The following is a 25,218-nucleotide window of genomic DNA, read 5'->3' on the forward strand; positions in this document are numbered from 1 at the left end:
AGCGGAGCCTAGTTATTATGCTCTAGATAATGTGTCTTCGAATCGATCCCATAGGAAATAATTTATCGTTTTTCTTGTAACTGTGACATGTTAAAATAAAGCTAAGTCTGCAGTAAATATGCTATGCTTGAGCACATTATTTCTACGATCGTGATTCTACGATTCAAGGTCCTAAGTTCTATTATGCAGCAACAATAGAGATTTGTGATATTACTACATCATCGTTGCTAATCATATACGCTACTATATAATTATACAAGATCATTTGAACCACCATATGCCGTAGTGATTCGAACGTGGACTGTACATTTCACCCGAACATGAACTATACAAAGTAAAAATGCACCTTTATTCTTTTGCATCGATCATACAAAATATATATTCTCGTTTTTTGTTTGATTGACTTTCAAAAATGACCATCTCGTGACCTTCACGCGAAGGCATCTTATCTTCAATTAGTCTGCATATTAGATTTAGGCAACGCAATGAAGATCACGTGTCTGTGGGCTCATAAGATACAACCTTGATATCAACATTGTAGCCTGGGAGTTGCCTATAGGTCTACTTTGAAGAACTGAAATTTTGCTATACGCCTCTGCAGCATCGTTTGTCGGATTTAGACGAAAGCAAAAAATAGAGTATTGCTCTAGCGCCGATCGTGCGACCTCTAAGTGATTACATCACAGTGGCTCAGAACGCAACAATGGTAACAGCGGCCTGTGAAGTTGACATTGGTATTTCCAACAATGCATTAGGGCGGCAATTACGCTATCTATATTGATATACGGATCAAGGACACACTAAAGGGTGTATTTCTTGATTGACAGGTTTGTGGACACAGTTCCCATGCTACAGGTAAAATGCGTGAAGTTAGCCCTGCTTCGAGTGTTGACGTCTGAGGTTTTTAGCTGAAGCTCGCTTGTTACCGGAACATAAATTGTCTTTAATAAACACAAATATAGCAACCTTCATATTGCTAAGTAAATAGAATTGCCTTAATAAATTTTGTGCATTATATTTTTAAATAAATGTCTGAATTTTGTACGAGCCCTACAAGTCCCAAAGAGATAGTGCGATGTGTTGATAGCGTGGCAACGACTATCGCCGAGTTGGCAAGCAAGTTGTCATTGAAATCAGGGGTCGGTTGAGTCAGGGCGTGCACCTATTGCCTGTAATATTGAATGTCTCGCGGCCTTAGAAGCTTCTCTCTGGGGACAGAAACTTCGGAGCTGACATAACATACGTGCCTCGAAGGTAATCTCCGGGATTCTTTCTACGGATAACGTTTTGTCTCACAAAATATGGGGCCACGGTTACTTAGCTCTCTGTAATGAAAACTGATAAAGCAAATACGCAATAGACGAAACTGATATTCAGCATGCAATTCTACAGTATATAAAAATATCTAAATTATTCCTTATATGCCCTTTTATCTAATAGTTGCTACTAGTATCTTAATGAGAAAACAATGGAATCAACGTATGCTAGTGACGTGCGCTTCGCTGAGAGGATCGGAAAGCACGATTAACCGCTTCACTTTTAAGAAAAAACATTTTTTTTTTCTTATTGCCTTAGGTTTAACTCAGTTCCTCGGAAACTATAATAGAAGCCAGTTACAGTAAGCTTGAATAGATTTGAACTTTGCTTTTTTCTTAACAAATCGATAATTCGAGCAAAGTTAAACGCAGATACCGGCAAATGCTGCCTGTTAGGACTTCTGGGAAGCGCTCTTGATCGCTACTGGCGTATCCCATGCAGCTAGTGGGATGTCATCAAGAAATACACTATCAACGTTGTGTATATTAGCAACGTTTCCCGTAAACATTAGATACCGTAAGATGGGTAGTGTTTTGTATTACGCGCGGATGCTGCCTACATACATATAATAACCACGTATTACCTAGGCTTGTGTTGAAAGTATTACGAAAACAGTGGACGGGATCTATAGGTAGCACCATTTTTTGCTCGCGATTAGATATTATGGAGACTGTAACATTCATAGATGTTTTAAATAAAGGCACCAATAATACGAACTCGACTTCGATGTATCTCGCTTTATACCAGTTAGTAATTGTTCGAAAAGCTTCAGTGTTTCTCTGTCGGTGATAACTTTAGAAAACACAGACTGTACAGCATCTATTTGGTCTATCTGTAAGCTTTTGTCATATAGAGAAGAGAATATTCTGCATTTGTATAACTTGAGGCTAAAATTAGAAGACGACTAAAGCGAATGATATACAGTTTTTTTGGAACTGCTGCTACGTATTCTGGCACTGCTCAAACGTAATACTTTTCATCGAGCAGTTCTTTTGCTTCCTGCACATATAGACATGCAAGTACCTTTATTTTGTATAGGACACAATCTAAATGCAGATTATTATAGAGCTTAATAAATTACAAAATGGTAGAATCTCCCTAAAAAAGCGTAAGGTTATTCAAAATAATACGACTATATTAAGGGCGTGCTATATTTAGGTAAGGAATAACGAGACGACGGGAAAAACATTTCATTTATAGGTATGGAACTACGATTAAAAACAGCTTGTCACGTACACAACATTATCTGCTTCCAAAAGTTCTCGATCAATTTTCGTCCTGTCTTTGTCAGGCAATTCGTTGTTTCCTCTGCTCGCTATTTCTTGCCTTAAGATTCTTGAGATTGATTACCGTGTGCGGCCTTATGATTCACCCCGTTTACTATTAGATTTCGCTGTTAACGCCGCTAAGCTATGCTATGGACGCATTATGCTGTAGCTGTTTGCTTAAGCACACACTCTGCTGTTATTATGACCGGCCGCAAATAGTTCGTCAAGTGAACTTCAATCAGTTCCATTTTGCCGATGTCACAATTGCAACAAGCTGATACCGGGTACGACATATTTAGATGTACCCACACAGTACAAACGTTTTCGCCTTTTCCCTCTCATTTTTATTTGATATTCCCTTTAATCTTCTTCGTCCGAGCGGCCGCTGTGGCGAATACTGCTTCCGAAACGAGGAACAATCAGTCGACAAAAAGTCAGGTGGGCCTATACCTTTTCGGCCTTTTTTCGATCTACAGACAGTATTGCACCGTGTACTTCATTCACCTGTTGCAGCGGTCGCCACATATAGCCAAGGTTCTTGTTGGACACACAGCAAAGGGGACGGGGTTTGATGATCACGGCCAAGACCTTCGACCATATCAGTGATAAGGTGCCTGTGTTACTGTAGAGAAAACAAGTTACGTTTGCCAGATAGAATAGGGGTGTCGATGCGTTGATGTAGAACTAGTGATTTATAAAAAGCTGATTAGGAAAATAAATATAATCTGGTAAGTTTGAAAGAACATATATAATTCAAAGTCGACAAGTTCTACTGTATTTAACTCTCGTTATGCTTTTAGTGATATTTTGAGAATACAATTCATTGCCTAGCTTGGGGGTTCTGTTTCCTTACCTGCGTAGATTAGGGCATGTGCATATCGTCTACAGTCACAGACCCAATATCGAGTATCGTGTCAAGCAACTATATTGATCCTGCAAGAAAAAATTATATGAGATTATTAAGGTCCCCTTTAACCAAACACGATTGAAATCCCTGTCGAAACCTAGGAGCTATGGTGTTGCTTAGGTAGCTAAGCAATAAGACCTAAAAAACATCATATAAATGTTTTATCATTTTAGACCTGTCTACCTAGGAGCATGGCGCGAGATTATTATGTAGTTATTCATATTTCGCTTACAATCTTGCTAGAACTGAACAAAACAACCCACCGACAAATTACTACGTATATATACTACAACATAACTGCAGTATATATGGCCGTGTTAGGAACTACATTGGGTACACACTTTGGTTACAAAAGTACAAAACTCCGTATGTTTCTCGAAATCCCAGATAGCAGCATTTTAATACCTGAGCTGTCGTTTGTTATGGAATATATGTCAAAAATGGATAAAAGGGCAGAGATCTTTTTTATGAACTAGACACTAGAAGTCGCTGCTTCACATTACGCTAATCCTCTATACTATACCATTCCTTATCCATATTTATCTGTATACTATCCATATCCATATGTAACCATATTTTATATATATTACACCAAAATTATCCAGAAACATTTTTATGCAGTTCCAGCTTTTTAGAAAATGTATGATATGACATTATCTTTTAAGTATCCTTATGTTAAGATTATTATCAGCTTCATAATAATAATATATAATGATTGTGTATTGTTCTTTGAGATCTAAAAATCTTAGAACCTTATACGACTATACAAGATGCTATGACATTATAATTATCTATGTTGTGGAAAATTTCTTGAGTAGATCTACCGCATCAGAACGACCACCGTTTCCCGGCCCTAATACATTCCTACATAAGTAGAGTAAACAAAATAGCTTTTCTGAGAAATCTCTTCACTTGAGTGCGTGTGGTTGTTATCACGATCTTAGCACCTTTTTCCCTGGCGAGCCTCATTTTATGGTTTCTCTAAGCATGCTTTTGTTGCTCTGACTTTTATTTTGTTGTCTATCGGCTTGTTTCCTGTTTTTTTTTTCTTTTTTATAAGAACGCTAGGCCCAGCTGGCCACGTCAATTATTGGTTCTCTCACCCTGAGACACACTAATTAGCTCCGGCTCCATTATTAGCGGCTGAGAAATGAAAACCTACATTCTAGCTAGTTAGTAGTCTGGAAGTTTCAGCTACGTACAGAGAGTGGACACCCCGGGGGATCGGTTTAAGCGACTGTGCGCTTTCTAGATGTAGCCTGTGTGCTGAGGTGTGCCCTGCGGGCTGAAGTTGTAGTAAAAGCAGCTATGGCACTCATCATGTGAAGTATAAATAGAGAAACCATAAACGCATATATCGATGATCATATCATCACCTCGGTCATCGTCCCGAGGAATGATATAATAACCTTATATGTCATTGAAAGTTGTATGCATATTTATAAACCAATAGGAAATAAGGATGGCAACGAAGGGGCCTGCTGCAACAAATACGATCGGAAACAGTGCCCGAAAATCACGTGGTACTTGTTTATGGATAAATTATTCAAACGCTCTCTTTAAAAGCAGGCTTAAGTTAGAGAAGTAAAACTAGCTGTCCGTCATAAAGTAAACTCTGAATGAGAAAATCGTTTTTGGGTATGCAACCCTAACGGCTTGTCTGTTTCAAAAATAAATCGGTTTTATAACGAAATATACAGACACAGAAATCATTTTTGTCAAGGACTATAACACATTTTCGTTTATCTTAAAATAAAGGGTATTTTTAAATTATTTTGACTCATAAGATTAAAGCGCTCTTCTAAACTAGCCAGTGTTCTTCAAGTTATAGGGGTCATCTTATTTTTTTTCGGTCGTTACTTACGGAAGCGTCAAATCCACATTCAAGTCATTATAAATATTACAATGAAAAAAAAGCTGAGACCCTGCTGTGGGTTTAAACTATGCATGCTTACTAAAATTCATATGCTATCACCTCCTAATGACGTTATTGTCACTAGGACTGCAGGGAACTCCGCACACATTCGCGACGGGCAACATCCTCGCTCTCTGGCGGCTCAGTACTTTTATTCCTTTAGTAAATCAAGCTAATATAAAATGAATAGAGCAAAAGTTCTGAGTCATTCTTGATGCCGAAATTAGTGCTATTTTTCACAAGGTACTTCTTTTTGGTACTTTTCACAAGGCACAAAGATATAGCCTCAGAAGCCATCTGCAAGCGAATTCTTCTCATGTCGCATACGCCTTCTTCAAAGGAGCGTCAGTTGGTACAGCGTACCAGAGTTATTGCCACTTCAAATGCAAGTCAGGTTTTTTTGCAATAAACGATCCTACCTGTTTTTAATACGGTGTTACTGTCCGTTACAGCCTTGTAGGCAAATAAATATAAACCTATGTAACGGAGTTCCATCTTATATTTTAACCCCAAGCAGCCGAACGTCCACTGCCTTCGACGTCAATTATCGTAGCGGCAAACCTTTACTATGGACGATAGCAAGCGATAGTAATAATGGCCATATATTGGCAGGATCTGCCAGTCGTAAACGCGCATCATATATACACAAAGGCGCTGTATATAGAATTGGATAGGTCGAAGCTTGTCTTTTCCACAAAGACAAAAAGGAAGGAAGAAACTCTTCTAGCAGTACGCTGATATTCCTGACTAAACAACGGCGAAAAAGTCGTCTAAAAAGGAAAAAGCCCGGCAGATTTATCTATGTTTTTCGTAGGTCACCGAAGCACACGTCGAGGTCCACTTTACGCATTCTATCGTAATAGCTATACTTCGAGTGGAAATCGACTATGTATTTAAATACCCGCCGAAAGGCGGAGTATTAAGTCTAGATAAAATTTGCATATATTTAATTTGTTTAGTACGAAATCATTTTTGTTGTTGCTAATTCGTAAGCCGTTGTTGTATTGGTCAGTCAACAACGTTTGATCATGATTAGCTATTGGACTCCGACAGTTTAATCCTTTTCTTATTCCTTTCTAATTCAGTGAACTTCAATTGTTTGTCCAAAAATTTATTTCTAGTCGGTTTTTAAGCCTTTGTTTCATCTCTGCCGTTTTCTATCTGTTTTTTTTTTTAATTCACGCAGTTTTTTGACTTTAAGTGCAACTTCTACTTCGTCAATTGGGAAAGTTTTGCGTATTTTTTTTTTAAATAGTGCATGCACTTTGAAATTTAGACCTCAGAAAAGGATAGAAAAGAGTGTCTGTTTAGCTTACAACGTGCTTCTTCTGTAGGAAGGAACAACTTAGATCTATTACATTTTTATTCAATTTGTCGAGATTTATCGATTGATGTCGAAAATTAACACAAGAAACTGTTCGACTAAAGTATTCGTCATCATTCGACTGTGATGCGAACGCGCCTAACCTCTCAACATGTTTTTGACCATTTTTACGCCAAAACATTCAGTCTAGGTATAGGGAGGTGCTTATTATTTTTATTCAGCTTGAGATCTATGGATTGGTAGCGAAAACGATTCCCTTTACATAGAACACTGTTAAGTTTTCACCTTACAGGAAACATTTTCAACCCGAATTATAAGATTTAGGTGGAGGGCCATGTATTGCATCCTGACTCAGTTCGACGAGACCCTTCGACTGGCATCAAAAATACACCCTTCCCCCTATACAGATCTCCATATAAGCATTCGGTTGCGGTCTTGTCATTAGAATTTTTTTTACCAAAATATAACTTAGTCAGCCCTTTCATCTTTATCATAGGTGCATTAAAAGATTCTTGAAAAGACAGCCTAAAATAGGAAAATTGCGAAAGAACAATTATGCATTACATTATCTAAAAAAAGCAGGTTCAATGCATTCATCCACCCATTGCGCGCAGCTCTTCATGACGAAACTGCAGCCCGGCGAAAATCATCCTAATCCGGCTGCTTTAGGAGGTCGATTTGAATCATACTGACAAATAAACAGAGGTTTGGTTAAATAGAGATAAAATAACATCTAATCCAAATTTCTAAAACAGGCATCTAAAACAAGGTAGATTAGCTTTGTTGTCTAAAATAAATAAAGAATATGAATAAGAAGGGAATTGCGAGATGCTAAAAGATTCACTTCTTAAGGCGAAATATTTCAGCGATTCTTCTACCCAAGCATGAGATTAGTAAGTTGTGTCCCTTCTATCTCCAAAGCAAGTTTAATCATACCATAGTGTAGGACATCAAAGCATGTGATGGCAAACCAAGGCCCAAAGCCTTTTATTAACGCTAGAGCAGCCACAGCATTATTTACAGTCGCCTATATTCTGTCTAACAGTCATCTGACCTTCCCAGGCTCTGTAGAAGAAACTACGTTTAATTCTTCCTGAATGAACGGTGGCAACTTCCAGTAAATTAACAAAAGCTATAAAACTTTCTTTGTAATTTACATATTTAATGCATTTGTCTCCACAAAGCGTCCGTGTTTCTCGTAAGCTCTTATGCACTGCCTGTCGGGCTAATTCGTTCGCTTCAGAAGTTTCATTCCCTCCTTCGTCTGAAGCCATCGATTCCCCTTTTTCGTCTCCTTTTACGCTTTCTGTAGCACCGGCATTCGCATAGAACGGATCCTGTTTTTTCAGGTGCCGACATTATTGTTAGTATTATTTCTATTAAGAAGCAAAAGACTTATTCGGCGCGCATTCATCCAGCGCGGACTTTAGCGTTAAATATTATTCATCCGAAGTCGTATCTGACTCTGTACGGCCTTCGTTGTATAGTCTAGTGAATATAAGTATAGTCAATCTGTATGAGACGGTATAACAAGGTATGCTGAAATAAGTTTAGAACACGATTTTTTTTTTCATTATTTTATTTAGTTATTTATTAATTATTTATTTTTTTATTATTTTTTTTTTAGTATTTTAATAATAGTTTTTAATGCAGAAACATCCGTGTATACGTAATTTACAATATATCAATTGAATTATCAAAAGGTTACCTCACTTTAACTGGAGAGACAAATTGCTGATGGACGAGGTTTGGACACCCAACGGTTTGTGCTCATCAATGTTATTACGACTGGCAGCGATAACACCTCTATTCACTGATAGCTAGTTAACAACATAGGATAAAGGCGCGTTCTAACTCTTCATAATATAAAATTTAATTGAATGTGAAAAAGATAAACGTTGAACGCTAATGTACAATCAGGTTTGAACTCAACAGCTGATTTAATAACCCGATACCGAGTGTAAAGGCAGAGACCTTAGAACAGTATAACTAAGGATAGATAACAGATCTTGCTGACAAAATACTGGACCTTGATAAATAGGTACTAAAAAATAAGATATACATTAGACATTGCTTCTGTGTCAGCGAATTTACAATAGACAGCTAATGCGGTACAAGGAGTCATTTTCAATTATATTTATATACATTATGTATACACACTAACGACGTCATCACTTCGCTTACACAAAAAAAGGACAGGAAAAAGGAATAGATGGGAACGTTTCATATCGCTAGTCCTCTCTAGCAAAATGCATACATTTCTATACATTTGCCAAGGACACACTTAACCTGTGGTAGACTATACGTACGAATGAGGCTCTGAAGCTACCTGCTTATGAGTTTAGTCACGTCACACACGAATTAATGGCCTTTATTGTTTGACTTGTATAATGGCTTCTCGCTCCGAAACTGTACTTTCACTATTAGCTATATAAGTTGGCTTAAATTAAATCTAGTATCCACACAGAAGTAAGAATAAATTGTTCGATCGTAAGGCAGATAATCTTATTTTTTACCTTCTCGCAGCCCGAAGGTAAGTTATTGAAATTGGTCAAGTTAAGATTCACTATAGAGAGTTATATTACTATAGCGAATCAACTGTGGCTACCACAGTATCGACCCTCGCATGTTTATTATCGCACATTTAGTCTTCAATTCTCGCAACGAAAATTAGATGTAGGCCAGGGACATCCAATTAGATCGACCACCTCAACTTAACTTGAGACAGTTCTGAATACAGGCCGCTTTTTCTTAGCGAAGGCCACAAGCATTGTCAGCGTGAGTAAGCCACTTCCTGCCACTACAGCCTCACTATTTGTAACACTCATTACGTAAAACTTGAAACATTTATTTAGCCTTGTTCTCCGATAGATATAGCACCGATAATGGTTTCGACTTTTTAATGAAGGCAATCACATGACTTTTTACGTTTAAGACGACTTATCTACATTGCCTTGTCCCTTCAAGGGCCTATATCAGTACTTCAAAACGAACTGAAGCCCAGGAGTCAATAACGAGCCCCCAAAAAAAACATCATCAAAAAAAAAACATCGGCGCCTATTTGTATGGCATCTGTGTCGAACTGACTAGAACACCGCAGCAGAGTAAATCACTTACCGTTCATTGAGAAACACACGGATGTCATAGTTAAATTCACGAAAAGTACATATAAAATTAGTGCACCATGACTTGTTGATCATTTCGGTCCACGTGCATATTAGTATTCTAAAAAAGCCCAAGCTTTCTCGACTCGATCAATGCGATATGTGGATGTCTGCAACAAACTTACCCTAGTTTTCTCAGATCAGTAATAACTGTCTAAGTCAATGGTTCTGCAATGGCAAAGGAACCGGGATCCTGCAAGAAGCACAGTTCTATGAATACTTGTCACCAATATTTTCTAAATGCTTGCAGCCTTCTGGCGCTAGGTACTATCTCCGCAATGACGCAACGGAATGCTGACTGTAAGTTTGTAGTTAGCTAATAATATCATTATAATACGCGGAATAACTTGCGTACTTCGCACCGAGCCTCTTTTGTCGTTTATTTAACGGGCACAACTTAGCGTCAGTTGAACGATAGCTTGGATTTACAGCAACAGCTCTCCTGTTGTAATTACTTCTATCTACTTATCAATTATTTAATTTTTCTGCTAAAATATTTAAAAAATATACTCCCTCGCTTCAGATATTCCGCTGTTTTTTAAATATTAACGAAATTAATTACTGTTACACTCTCTATACATCCCGTTATAGTTAACCCTATAGTTTTCCTAATTCAAGGAATTGATTACCTTACGTTAGTGGTCCGTTATTCTAATAACTTAATTCAATAACTAGTGATGTAGATGGTTAAGGTCCATCTTATCCAAATTCTAATGATTTTCTAATGTTAAATCATAAATCACTTACCTTTTACAATATACATTTTAGATTATTGCTAATCAATAATGAAGCAATATGAAAAAATAGCATTATCGTTTCATGCATACATACCCCCATTGTAACAAATACCTTTGAATAACGTGTGACATTATATATTGGTCAAACAAGTCAATTTTTTTTTAATTTTTCAAAGTTACATTTACCGTCTGAAAGAAGAAAAAGAAACAACCCTTACAAAAAAGATCAATCTATTATCAGAACGATGAAACGTATTATTTCACAAAAAAAAATAGATGAATGGAAACACGCCTCCATTATACGTAGTTATTACGAGAGTACAAACTAACATACGCATTCTATAGGGTTTCAGTAGAATACCACACTGACCCGTGTTTTCGATGACAGATTCATCTGATCTGTCTATGTCCAAAAATTACAACACAGGTCCATATAACAGATATCTATATTGCAGTTAGCGTACTTCACCGTTTATAGCTACCACATTTTCCATTGATGAAGCTGCGTGATCGAAGAATCACGCAGCTTTTCTGTGGACAGTTGATTAGCCTGCTTGAACTAACAAATATGATTGGCGTTACATCCAGTTAACTATTTCATATTCTAGTCATACGTTACCATATTCAACACAAGTTATACTTTATTATACAGTTTTTCTATTGCATCGATTACATTCCTTCCACTATAAAAATGTTAACCCAATGCAGCTGCTTTGCTGCAGTCGTGTCATGGGCCTGTTTTAATGATTTAATTTGGCCTGTGCTATACTTCATCGGACGTAAAGCTCAGTTTGATAGCAAGTTCATACTTTTTTTTATCTCTTTATTGTTGATTGGTTGCCATGATGGCGAACGCCGGCTTATCAAAACCTTCACAATTATTTATTGTAAAATCATTTCGTCGCAGCTAGTCAGTAGCCTATCAAACTATTACTTTCCAATAACCCCATTTATTTTTCCTTTTTGTAATTAGTCTACGACTGCACTGTACGTGTTCTACAAACATAAAATCACTGACCGTTATTTCGAAATTGCCAATATAAACTCGAATAATCTGCTCTTTCTAAATGCTTGAAGTTTTATATTCAGGACTGCCGTTAAACGTTGCTTTAAAAGCCTACCCGCCAGCATTAGACGAAAGGTTCTCAAGTTCAGTAGGCAAACAAGTTACTTTTACAGCAATACGAAGGCTCAGTCTGTTTAAGTTGAATTAGGCCCTCACCTCACACGCAGTGCCAGTCTGAAACCTTACTTAACCCAAATTTTGCAGTTATTCCTTTCTTCTGTTGAAGCCACTCATTGTTTTTCCTTTTTTTCCCTTAGTTTTCCATTTCTTAACAATTTTTCTAAAAAAAATGCAAGTAAACAGAAAAAAGTTTGGGTCGAAAGAAGTACACAACGTAAGTTATTATAGGCGAACAAATCAAAACACAAATATATATTCAGACTTCAATAAGAATCGACCCGTAGATGACCATCTCCTGTCGTTGCTGGTGTCCAGCGTTGTCCTTATGCTACCCTATAAACTTCGTTACCTTAAAATCCCGAACGCGCTATCTACGACCACTCCATTTAGCTACTCGTTTGGTTTCTTACATTTGATCTAAAAAAATATTATTGTTTTCGACATAACGTTTTACCAGACGTTCTGTGGTTAATCCAATAATTTATATCTGTATTGTAGTCGCTAAATCTGGCGCAGTTGCTACCTGGGAATCTTTAGGCATTAAACATGTCTTCATTAACCCTTTAGCCGCCACTATCATTTACTGGATGTCACTGGAGCTGTACGAAAAGATGAAAAATAAATGATGCCCCGGCACCGAAAGTACATTTTTGCAGCAATGTCTCTAACATGACTGCTATAAAATAGAACAACTGTTCCAGCAAAACTATGCAATAGTTAAGGAGCACTTCGCTTGATATTATTCCTTAGATATTGTGTACTACGTCACGACTATACCGGCTTCGAATAGCGGTTTACGATTCGGTGCTACTGGTCACCTAATGCCCAAGACTATATTACAATCCACGTCTGGAGCAAGAAAAATCACGAAACAACTCTATGAAGAAATAATTTAAAATGCAACATCGCACGTTACACAATTAACTAGAGATAACATGGTTTAATTAGCACATTGCAGCTACTGGTTGGGATTTACAGGTTACCCGTATCGGGTCAGCTGAGCGTTCAGCGAGAGCCGCTATATGGAATATATGCCCAAGAAATACATTGGCTTCGAATAGAGGAGGACCATGTTTACGATGCCAAACCTTCTTGAAAAAAATTGATGTATTACTAAATGACGGGCGAAAGTGTCACCAGTGTTCCTAACTAATACAACAGCAGATAGAGGTTAGCACTAGTTTTAATTAAATTCACGATTTACGCACCCACACGCTTAATTTTCGTGAATTCAAAATTAAATGGTAAACTGAACCGTGGACCATGCTGTAGTTGTTAGTACGCAAATAGGGGTCACAGTCTAAGTTATCACGTAGTGCTACGTGCGTTGCATCTTGAATCCTTTACATTTGCTTTAAACTTAACGGGATAATCAAGTAATAAAGAACTAAGTCGCACAATCAAAAACAGATTATTCAGAGATTGTTTGGTTTCTAAATCACTACTTTCGTAGCAGTTATCGCCTGCTGGACCTCTCTCGTACAGGCTACTTCCCATTGACTTAATCCATTGTCAAAATAGGCAACACGCCTAGAGCAATTTGCAAACATTTAGTGGTGATTATTCTGTAAATGAAAATCAAAAAGGACGTTATTCGGTGCTTCTTCAATGTGAAACTAACGTTGTATCTTGGTTAAAAAGTTTGATAATTGATATTTTTAACTTGCCCCTTTAGTAGATTAAATCTCAATTTGAGATTTTTTTTACAATATTTGTGTCTAACATCAGCAGTCCATTGGCCCAGTGTCAAGGAATTTTAACCACCGTAAAATAACGTACTGGCAGGGACGCTTGCAAGGCCAGGAAATTATTGTGTTAAGTCAAATGTCGACAACTTCAATCCTAATCAAACGAATAATCTAGACATCCTATTTTAAACGAACAAGCTTGTGAAATATATACTTGCTAAATTATATTATGCATCATTCATTTCTGGAAAACATGATTACCGGAATCGAAATAAAAATAAATGTATCTTACTGAATTGGAACAGTAGGCACATTTTAAATATTTTTTTGTTGTGACTAAGTTCGAAAAGTTTAGTTTTGATAGTACATATATATACCCAATACTACGCTAAACAAAGGATTACTTACAAAGATTTATCCTCTAAGCTTCCGTATGCATACATATACATATATATGCTTATCTATATAAAAAATAATATATCTTCGGCTTCTTCGATGCTCGTTTTACCCTAAAACGATGAACTTTGTGAATATACTTGTGTTTGGATGGCGGATAGGTTCTCAAACTTTATTCAGTGAAAATTTTCGCCGTCCTAATAATACAATCGTTTGATCTATGCGACTTTGCTCATCTAATGAAAAATTTTGCGCATAAAAATTACATATAAAGAAGCTTGCGTCCTATTATACAAATAAATAACAATACGCGTTTTTGTAGATATACTCTTCATACGTTGTTTTTTTTATCCTCACATTACAATTCAATAGACTCATTCCATTTCTTTAATATGAATTCACATGTATACATGTTCAGTACAAACGAAATTCTATAGAGGCACTTATGTCGTACGTGTACTATAGCTACCGTATGTATATATATATATATATCAGATCATTAAAATCGCAAAATACTCCTCCGTCGATTAAATCGCATTAAAATATGTATTTGTACATATCTTGTATTTTCTTCTTTCCTGCCTTTCTATCAGTGGTGCAGCAAACGCAGTCTGCTTTTTTGTCAGACTGAATTCTGTATTAGTCTATATCGTAATGCAAAGATGCGTCGAGCTTTGACGAACTTCTTTTGCTCGATGAACGAGCCATCGGTTTTCGACGCTTCACCTCAGTATGTTTCGCATGCACTTTGTGGGCCGCTATGGCACTCCAGAATCAGTGAGCGTTGTAGCATTACTCTCATTAAAATCGCCGTGCAACACCATCTCTCGAACGACTTCATACTAAGTACTGCATAACACGCTACCACTGCTCCCAGTTCAACGGCGTGCAGCCGCATCACGTTAGTTACCTTAGTGCACAACACATACAGCCGTATTATTAACACAAAAATATGTATAGGTCTCAAATTTTGTTTATGGCATTGCCGGATAAAACAATGAACGAATCTTTAACGAGCGAATCAACAAACTGCATGCGATATTCGAATAAGTTATTACCTCAAAACTTAGACAAAGTTGTTACGTTTGACATCTTAAAAATCCTTCTATTTCTACTGACGTTGCATTAATAATTCAGACGATGACGATCCCTTTAAAAGTATCTCGGGATAGACAAGCTTGAGTAAATTTCCCGTAAAAAGAGGAAACGTTTAATCTCGCTCCTTCCATATCACACCAGCTGTCAGGTATTCATCAGAAATCAGGTAAACTGATGATAAATATACTATTGCGTCCTTAAAATTGTTGAATAGTCCAATGATATAATGTATTGGTTGCAGTCGTCTAAGCTAAAATAACATTCGGACGGATGTCATATTTGCTCGTGCATATACCCTCACTTGCAAATACACTCACTGTAAAAAGCACTTAAGGAAAAAAATTTCATAAATCTGTTGCACCAAGTATGCTTTGCTTTAGCGGGTATAACGACAGAGAAAGGCAGTAATGAATGTATTTCATGAAATAGTTTTATTGAAGATTTAAGTCTGTTTTTTAATCACAGAGCGTTCTGAAAAAAGTTCACTGTCCGAAATATGATTCTGTTACCTCCCAAACTACTGTCATATGTAGCCTCAGGTCGTCTGAAAGCTTCTCAGAAAAAAATATACCTATCATGGTCATGTAAGGTAATCCACATTGCTTATTCACTTTATATTCACAGCGGCTGTCCACCTTCTCGTCGGATCCGATTCTGTTTCGTTGAACCAGCTCTTTCTCACGCTACTTTACATTGTACAGGTGCCTGCTTACGAAGATTTACCGTTCCGTCCAAGGGTGTCGTCCAATTACGTTTCTATTTCCGACAATCTCTCGAGGCTTTGGCGGCTGCCCGTGTAGTAATTGAAGATTCTCCAGCTACTATTCTCTTATGTCTCTTTACTTCTCTCTCGGGAACCATGGGAAACGGCTTCCAGTCTACGTCATCTTGGCCACGGCGGCGAGTAACCCCTGGAGAACAAAGGAAAATTTACCGGAAAAAAGCGAACACAAACACGTACCTTTGACAGTTAATTCAACACCATATTATGTCGTCGCAGCTGTATCGGAAAGTAGTTCCGACAAGCAGCACAGGCTGAAAACACACTTTGTATACAGGCGCGGTTTGTAAATATTTCTAAATAAGATGATTGCTGTTAGGATGTCAGTGATAATAGTCGGGCATCACGCTGGTAGGCAATCCAAAGCAGGGGATGAATGATTTTACTTTCAAAGAACACCCAAATGCCGCACGACGGAGATACTATTGTTCTAGTGATAATTGGATGTATGAGTACATACATATTCGCAGCTAATACATCAAGATCGATATGACTGGAATAAGTAAAACCTGAAATGTCTAGATTTAACGGCCGGCGGTTTATGGTTGTCTCTATAGACGAATACGAATTTTCAATTAGTCATAAACACGGTTGCGTATTGTGACCTGCGAGCGCTTGACGATACGATCGCCATTGTCGCAGCAGACAAATAATAGCTGCCCAGTTTTTCAAAGTGGTCCGTTACATCATTGTAATAATAATAAAGGTCTACTCAGTTCGTCTTCTTAGCCAACTTTCCTCATTACCAAGTTATGCTGCTGAAAGTACGTTGCAAACGATTCAAAGCATCGGGAGCGGTAACACAGATTTTTCTAATAGTCTAGGTTACGCCGTCCAGCTATACATTATTATTCCGTGCTGAAATAATCAGCCTTCAACATAACGGTACTGCTCATTTTTTCTAGTATTTGTCATACGCTAACAATGGCAAAACCGCAAACCTATGTTATAGCTAAATACCTAGGGGGACATGGGGCTGAAGTCAATGTAAAACATCTACTTGTAGAAGTACTTAGCAGCACCTAAAGTTTATCGGTTTATTATACCTGTTAACTAACATCTTCCATTGGCTGAAGAAGGGCGGTACATGTATAATCCTATTTACCATAATAACACGCTTTGTCTCGATACACTCACTAAAATCCATCTCGTCAGAGTAGAAGTATGCCCATGTGATATAGTCATTATATCACTGATTTTCTAAACCATTAGTACAGCACAATTAAGCTAATTATATAGTTAGTATATAGAGGTTTGTTAAGGAACAATTAGTGTAACGATTCACTCATATGGACTGGATATGAACGAAGGGGATGATGTTAACCATCAGAGAACACTTTAAGCTTAAGGTTCGTCTCATGCTGACGCTGGTGGGGTGCTTAGTGGGACCTGATCCCGGGTTAAATTACACCTTTCGTTCCAACCAGAACCGGAATCGTATGCTTACTCTGGCCATGGTACTTTTCCCGAAGAGTCCGCGGCTTTTGTTGTCCTTCACCCACAATTGTCATTTCGACAGTATTTCAGCGGTTGACTTTGTAAGGTGTGGGAGTTCGTCGCAAGTCATCACAAAATTACAAATACAACCGTTTGCAAAGGAAGTCCAAGAGTATCGCAGCCCTCCTAAGAGACAAATTGCCCGGATGATCCAAGAATGAAGATTGATCACCAACATTCTTCAGAGCGTTTTCATTGACTCTTATGTGTCTCACTGTGTATCATATCGCGTTAGACGGTTATGTCTTAAACTAATGGCCGATAGCGGTCTTTTTGCACTTGCAGATGGCCTACTAGAAGCGGAAGCATCGATCCCGTTTAAAAACACCGAATATTTGGATGCCGATGAGCTTGATAACCAAATTTGAGTTGCGCCTGCCGAAGAAGTCGAGTAGGATCGGCCGAGGCTAGGTGAAGGCCGTTCAAATGACGTCGACAGATTCAAAGATGGTGTAGATGGCACTACGTATAGCAGTGAACAGAAAATGAACGACAAACGAGTGATTAAGAGATAGATGATTCTCATATGATTCAATTATAATAATGTCTCGTTGTAATCAATTAAATGTCGGTTAGTCATCTCTGATGAAAAGGTGAATTCAGTCAAATCATAGTGTTTTTGGGGTGTTTTTTTGGACTATTAAAAATAGCTGTCGGCGTCATACAATAAACAAGAGTGTGTACAGGAAATATTATTGGCTTGAACAACCACGGATCTCCATAAGGCGGTCTCATCTAAATAGTCTGTCCCAACATAAATTGGATGGTTGTGTAGATATCAGTCGTTTTTATTCTTCTTCGTTGAAAAACAAATGTGTGTTTGTATCTATTCTTTCGGTTTCTGAATGCTACTGGTCAGGTCTTATAGGTGTTCGACAATGGCATAATATTTTTCGGATGCCTTTGCACTTCTCGAGGCACCTGGCAAAAAAAATTTCTTTAGTAAATTCTTACGTGAATCACAAAAGAAGCATGCAAAATTTCCACTTTCTAAAACTTCATTTCAGCTGACATTACAGTTTAATAGATAACGAGTATATATAGATTTTTTTCAGCTCCTTCACTAAGTTTTACCACTTTTCCGCTTGAATTTTTACTCTTTTAACTGGCGGATCTGGGATCTTAAGGCTGCTACTCCTAAAAATTGAACACTTCAGCTTTCATGTATGAATGTTTGAGTTCTACGTTCAGTTAAACATTGCCTGAGGCAGCCAGCCCCAAACAGATGCTCTCTCACCTGGACCATCCCACCTATCCCTGAGATCAGTCGGCAAATGTGGTTTTCAGAAAAAAGGTTGGAAGTATCACGAACAATCAAATAATTACAATACAAGAACAAAGAAGTGACTTGCTACCTGTACACTTCTTACCGAATATTCTGTAAGACCGCTTGTTTACCGAAGACGCCCGACTGGATAAGAATCTTCTAAATTTAGTTTTTATATGTTCTTCTAATACTGAATAAATATACGTCGGAGATGATTATAACATTTCTTGTAAAAGCTGTATCTGCAGTGACGCCAAGATAGTGCCTGGGTGGGGTGATAAGAAGATGGTTTCTAGCAACCGTTTTATCAGGTGCATAATATTGACACCTTTGAGCTAATCTGTCAGTTTTTAGCTAACAGAAAAGGATGCAAAAATTAAGTTGTCTTTCTTTCAATGAAAAATTGATTAGCTTCAAGGCTACCTATCTGCTTGTCTGGAATCGATGATAAACTACCGTCTATGACTTAAGTGACCTTATAATAATACATATAGCAATACAAGCACACTAGGTCACGTCTAATAGAACATTCGAAAACTGAACATTATTAGGGGTCGCTTTTGCGTTTTAAAAAGTTCTTCCATCCCTGACAGTTTCCAGCAACAATATATTAGTAGAACAGAAGTGATTAGAATCGATTTGTATTTACAGTGAGTTGTGGTCTGTATATAAAATATTGCCGAAATAAGATAAAGGTTTTGTCCTAATCTAGGCCTGTATTAGAAGTCGCCCAAAAGAACCACCAGTATCAATCAGATGGTACCCAGAAGCCGAAACTAAGCGAAGGCATAAAGCTGCAAGCCTAAAATCTTTGCAATGGATACAGCGTAAAAACAAACCTCCTTTTCAAACAACCGTTTCATAAACGGCATAGCGTGTTCTGTTTCTAGAATAAGAACACTTTCGTAGTCATAACATGGCGAAGTGCGATACACGTCTGCTCCAAAATGTTTGTGTTCGTTATAATCCGATGCTTCAAAAATTTTTCGTAATTGGCGTAGTACAATTTATTTTGACATATCGAGATGGACATGAACTTTGTTCGAATTCTATACATAACACTTTAATTTTATCATAACATACCGTTATATGCCAGAGTTCTTAGCACAACCGTATCACTTACTACAGGAAGAGATGTTCACTATTATTCGCGAAGTGGATGGCTTAGATGGGTGCCGATCTAGAATATGAGACAAACTAATGTTGCCAACGGCTCCGTAGATTTAATAAATTTTAGTGAAACAGAGCAATCGCCCTTCGATATCATTTACCGTTGATATGATCATATAAACAAAGTGAACACTGAATGGACTAATCTAGGTCGACAGCTATGAATATATGCGCGGACAATACATTACCAAATAATTAAGAGGATAATGCTGTTTTTTTGTTTATTAGTTTCCTATTTTCTGCTAATGAAATTTTAGGACAAAAGGCTTACAGAGTGGACCAAAATTTTCGCTGTCGCTGCTCCCGGCGACCCGTGAACTGCTGGCAAAGATACGTAAGTTTTATATATATGAGAAGCTGCTAAAAATGTGGCCTTTTTAAGCAATAAAAATGATTGTCCTAGTACTCTAAAGGACAGCGGAGATTCACAAATGGGGTAGTTTAAGCAATACTTGTAAAGCTAATAAGAACGGATCATATAAGAGTTTTACTATGTAGTTAAATTTCGCACCACTCTGTCTAAAGGTATTAGCAGTTAGGTTTTCATGCTACGATGAAAAGTCAAAACCGTTTACCGTTTGCTTTTTCATATTCTTTTAAAACGAAGATCATTGTCATATATTTGTTAGAATCACTAAATTGTACCTTGAGGCTTGAAAGAGGCTGTAGACTTGAAAAATGAATATGTCTAGAAAACGGTGAATTCGCGACACCGCCTTTTTGCCGATGCAAAAAAGCTAAGGCGGCAAATCAAAATAAAGATTATGGCTAAGAGATCTACACTTTGATCTAGATGTCAATCTATTTAATAATCATGCTTCGAACATGACTTAAGGCAATCGTTGTTGATCTCGAGATGATAAATGGTGTGCACTTCTTCAGCTGAAAGCCGCTTTTAGGTGATACACTTAGTTATGGATTTCTTCACACGCGCGTTATACTCATAAAGAGCTGTTTCGAAAGCTTTTTGGTCCTGCGAATAATGACAATGTATTTTAGAAGATTTGGAAAACTGGTTTCTTCTTCGGGATCCGAAGTCTATGCAAAATTTTGTGACAAACAAAACTAAGACGATATACTTGTCACTAGTCAACAAACTAAGAACTAGAAAGATAGCTAGTACACAAAAATGGCGATTCCCTGCCAAACAAGTTGCTATAACAAAGGAACAAATACCCGAATTCATCTACATATCACAAAAATAACCGCAAAATATCCACTTTCTCTATGCAAGCAGCACAGTTTATTAGCACCACTGAATGGCAAACGAAATTGTCCTACATAGTTCGTACTGATAACCGATCACCATAACTACAGGTTGGAGAAAAATTTTGACATCGCTGCCCGCCAATTTAGCTGCAGCACAGTATTTATTATTATCTTTATATAGTCATAAATTGGAAGAACGAACCATTATCATGCAGCCAAACTGACCGACAGCAGTGGGTCTTCAGTGGATAAGCCACTCTTACCATTTGTTCGACTATGTTGCGCAGTTCAGTGATTGAATCGAATAATTTACTTTAAAATCTTCATCAGAAACAAAATTCCAACGACATAGTTCGACTGTTTAGACAACAATTATGAAGTGAGTAAATTTTTTATCGTTGCACGTGATTGAGAGCTTCATTTCATCAGTAATAAGCACTGTTGGCAAGCATCGTAACGATGGTCAGCTCTGGTGTCATTCGCTTAAATCATTTCTTTTGGGCCTTTTATACGGCATTTAATTAAATGCTGCTTGGAGATAGCAAATATAAACGATCGACGATTGAACGTGCCTTGTCGACCTTACCGTCAACCTGATTTGAACATCCTTAATCATCCAATGGGGTAGGTATGTACATAATATCAAGGCCAGTCAATGCGGCCGCCAAGGATCAACTAGCAATTACAGAAAAATACTTGATTTAATAAAAAAAAAAAAAATATATATATATATATATTTTTTTTTATATATATATATATATATATTCATATTAGTAACTCGCTTTAGGAATTTACGAAAACCGTTCACATGCAACTTGAATAAGTGTGAGCTTGGAACATTTTTCTCTATTGGTGATGACTATCTATAAACTTTGCCCTCCATATTTATAGCCTAAACAGCGGAAATTCTGAAACTACCGAAATCATAAGCATCAACCGAAACAAAAATGTTAACCACGCAAGACGCGGCTAGTATATGTGCTACCTTCTTCCTTACCTTTATCAGCCAACATACAAAACTGTCATAATGACGCCATTAATGTTATCTGAAAGAACCAAAACTTCCATCCTGAATTGTACTTCCGAGCAGCGCCGACAATGTCATTCGTCACAAGCGCTGCGTGACACCTGTACTTAGCTAGCAAATAGACGGAGATCTTAGCTCACTGTATTTTCTTGACCGCAGCTCACTTCAGTGCTTGGACCTTCCGAGGTAACTATTCGACTTTGCTCTAACGAGCAATAGTTGGCGGCTCGTACTCACACGAAAAGCGAAGAGAAACGTCGATGTTTTATTGAGCCCGATTATAGAGTCGGATTGACAGATATCTCCAAAAACGCTTTACTCAGACAAACAAGCAAATAGCAGACAAAATGTACTTTAAAGATGCATCGGAAACGAACAGCAAATCAAAAATAGAAACGGCCTTTGGAACAGGCAATCAAAATTTTCAAATTGACCAGTTATGCACAGAATCAAGCGGGAACAATTAGCAATTTTTTGCCGACACGTATAGTTTGGTTCAGCCATATGATGTTTTACATCGTTTCGCATGGTAACCGTACATAATTAATTTTCTATCGACAACACATATCTGTAAAGAAGGCTTTACTAATCTATTTATCTATGATAATTTAAATCCGGAATCGTGCTTTATCGCTATACAAAAACATCCAAAATGGCCACTGCATGAAAAGAAAGTGTTACCCACTCCTCCAGATTTGTATCGAATGTCGATGGGCTATTGCTATTAATAGGTTGACCACTAAGGGAGAGAGCCACTCATCCGTGTAGCGTCATGTCAATGATAATGTAGATGCTTCTAAGGAATCTATGCGGTTACGCACGGTAAAGGAAGCCCCGATCCTTTCATCTGCGTTGGACGCAGATTCTCATTAGTGTTAGTTTATACAAAATAATACGCGTTCAACGACGCATGTATGCAGGGAAAAACGATTAGTACTCTGGACAAAAGAACGAAAAGAGACAGATAAGGTACGGTAATAATAAATGTTCACTACAAAATGTCGAAACGCCTTCATGTTACAGAGTGAGGTGCAATGTATCGAAAAGCATTGAAAGTTTTTTAATGTTCCTACCTTTTACGAATGGGATGTGGGAAACTAATACCTTGTTGGTATCATTACCTGTTTATTTAGTCAAAGCATTGGGCCTCTATGGTTACGTGTTGCTTTACAATTATAGTACGACGAAATAATAACATTATTGCATTGTAGTTCTGTAGAAAGGAATAGATGGGAAAAGGAATGTGTTTGGCTTTGGCTAATATTGCGAACGCGTCCTTGCACCTAAACCACTATTAGGCGATATGCCGACAACATTATTTTAACATCGAGCAAACTTCTGGCGACTGCCTAAAGATCATTAAATCAGACCCGTAATAAGTACTCGAAAAGCCACAGCCCTAACGGTTGGCATAGGAGACGACAACCTGGTATAAAAATAAAAGAAGAACAACAAAATCTAGATAACCGCAAACAACTAATAGTTCTTCATTCTGAGCAAAACAGCTAAACGGAAGCACATATGGCTTTTATCACTGTAATCAGATCTAATTCATTCTAAAAAAGCTTACTTGATACAAGCTATTTATATAATGCATCTACCCACAGGCCCACAGATCAGATAAGGCTTACTGACAGTGCTATTTTACCTACGATTAGTTTATGAACTGACCACAAGTGCAGAATAACGGCTTGTGTAGGCCCCCTGCACACACATACCACATATGCAAGCCAGTGATTTCTATGTCACTTCAGTCGTCTGTTATTGCAGACGTATCATATTGATGCTCCATGTTAAAATATTCGTAAACGGACACCGGTTTCGAAAACTAAGGCAAGACGGAGGCGTCGTCGACAGCTTTTTCTCCCCGGGCAAATGATTCTGTTCCTGCTGATCGCAGACAACCGGGGCTGATCGACGGCGCGTGATTTGCGATCATCGAAAGCTGATCCATTACCAATGAAACAGCGCCCTGGCTCTCGTCTGTCATGTATAGATCAACTGGCAATTACAAAAACTTCAGTTGGGTTGTAGTCAGTATTTCAAGAAAGAAGGCTTTCTTTGTCTCCCTCGCAGTCTACTATGGTTAGCATCTACCCGAGCCATTTTGCCGCAGTCTGTTAACAGTCTGTCACATTTACAACATCGATTCATTTACGTAGGACAAAATGCTCTATAACACATGACTTCCCATTTCTATATCGGACAAATTGTAATAATGTCAGCCTTTTGTGGTCTCTTCAATGTTCTCCCGCGTTACTGTTCAATTGGTACATCGTGTTTGTCATTCAGGTCATCTTTTCTGGTTCCCTTTCCCTCATCTATCCGACGGACGCTAAAGTAATCACCCGAAACCGCCCACATCGGTCCGAACGTTAAGTAGGTGGGCCGGAGCCGCTAGCCAATAAACTGCCAGCGGCAGTAAAGACTACGCCGGCCCGACCGCTACTATCGTAACTGCTATAGGGAGCGATCGCCGGGCCGTCCATTGTTCTCAGGCGTGGCACCCCACGAATCCGGCGGCGATAGACACGGAGAACTGAGGGCGATGATGATATAGTAAATAGCAACGAAAGATCAGAAGCAGAATTTTGCCCACATACAGCTGGCCGAAGTAGAAGTAGATTTTTTTCTGTATCATTAATAAAGGAAGATCAGGAAAGCGAATTGACTGAGCTGGTTGACTGAGTTAAAACGACAAAACTGATCCGTTTCAAACAATATAAAGCACTAACTTCCCAGGCGCCATTAGAGAGGCCTGTGTATCAAAGAAGTTTCCGGATTAAAAAGACTTTTTTCTGTTTTATAGGTGAGGTTCTTCCATCTACTGATTGTAAAAACTTAGTAAAGCCTGTGAATCTATTTCATACAACGCGAATGCCCTGTTATTTAGTGATAGTGTAGTTTTTTCGTTAATCATTTATGACATTTACCAGAACCAATATGATAAGAGCGCTTTCAAACGTATTCGACGGTAATTTGAAATATTTGTAATGCATATATATATATATATATTGGGGAATCCAAAAATACGTTGATGATTATTACATTTGGAGCGCGTATTTTATGGTTGGCACAGTAAAACTTATTTAGACATTTTCAGTGGTATCTTTGTTAGGAATTACATAGTTTTCGCCAGTGATAGATGGAATAGAAATTTAGCTTCCACCAACAAGTTGCAATAAGTAGTCAACACGAGCATGCGCAAAATGCTCTCTCGTTAGCGTTGAAAGGGCCTAATCAATAATACGTTTACAATACCCATAT

General features: G+C 37.9%; 1 protein-coding gene and 1 long non-coding RNA gene across 9 annotated transcripts in view; both read right to left on the reverse strand.

Moving 5' to 3' along the window:
* Positions 1-365: 365 nt before the first annotated feature.
* Positions 366-9,573, reverse strand: LOC111259966 (uncharacterized). The gene is made up of 3 exons (XR_002679966.2): positions 7,889-9,573; positions 3,439-3,518; positions 366-3,207 (listed from the first exon to the last, which is right to left on the reverse strand). It is a non-coding gene; the product is annotated as an uncharacterized LOC111259966 (long non-coding RNA).
* A 4,469-nt stretch (positions 9,574-14,042) lies between these two features.
* Positions 14,043-25,218, reverse strand: part of LOC111259959 (receptor expression-enhancing protein 3-B) — a 27,126-nt gene continuing 15,950 nt past the window's right edge. For 4 of the 8 annotated variants that reach the window (XR_002679959.2, XR_002679957.2, XR_002679961.2 and 1 more), the window contains 2 exons: positions 17,229-17,740; positions 15,773-15,911 (listed from right to left, as the gene is read on the reverse strand). Coding sequence is in view for 3 of the 8 variants with exons in the window: in XM_022832371.2 (XP_022688106.1) it covers positions 15,757-15,911 (155 nt within the window). In the remaining 5 variants the exon portion in view is untranslated. Of the gene's footprint in view, positions 15,912-17,228; positions 17,741-25,218 lie in introns of all 8 variants that reach the window. The other 4 variants (XM_022832370.2, XM_022832372.2, XR_002679960.2 and 1 more) reach the window with 3 other exon arrangements.

This window comes from Varroa jacobsoni, unplaced genomic scaffold (genome assembly GCF_002532875.2).
Source record: "Varroa jacobsoni isolate VJ856 unplaced genomic scaffold, vjacob_1.0 scaffold_389, whole genome shotgun sequence".
Classification (NCBI taxonomy): Eukaryota; Metazoa; Arthropoda; class Arachnida; order Mesostigmata; family Varroidae; genus Varroa; species Varroa jacobsoni.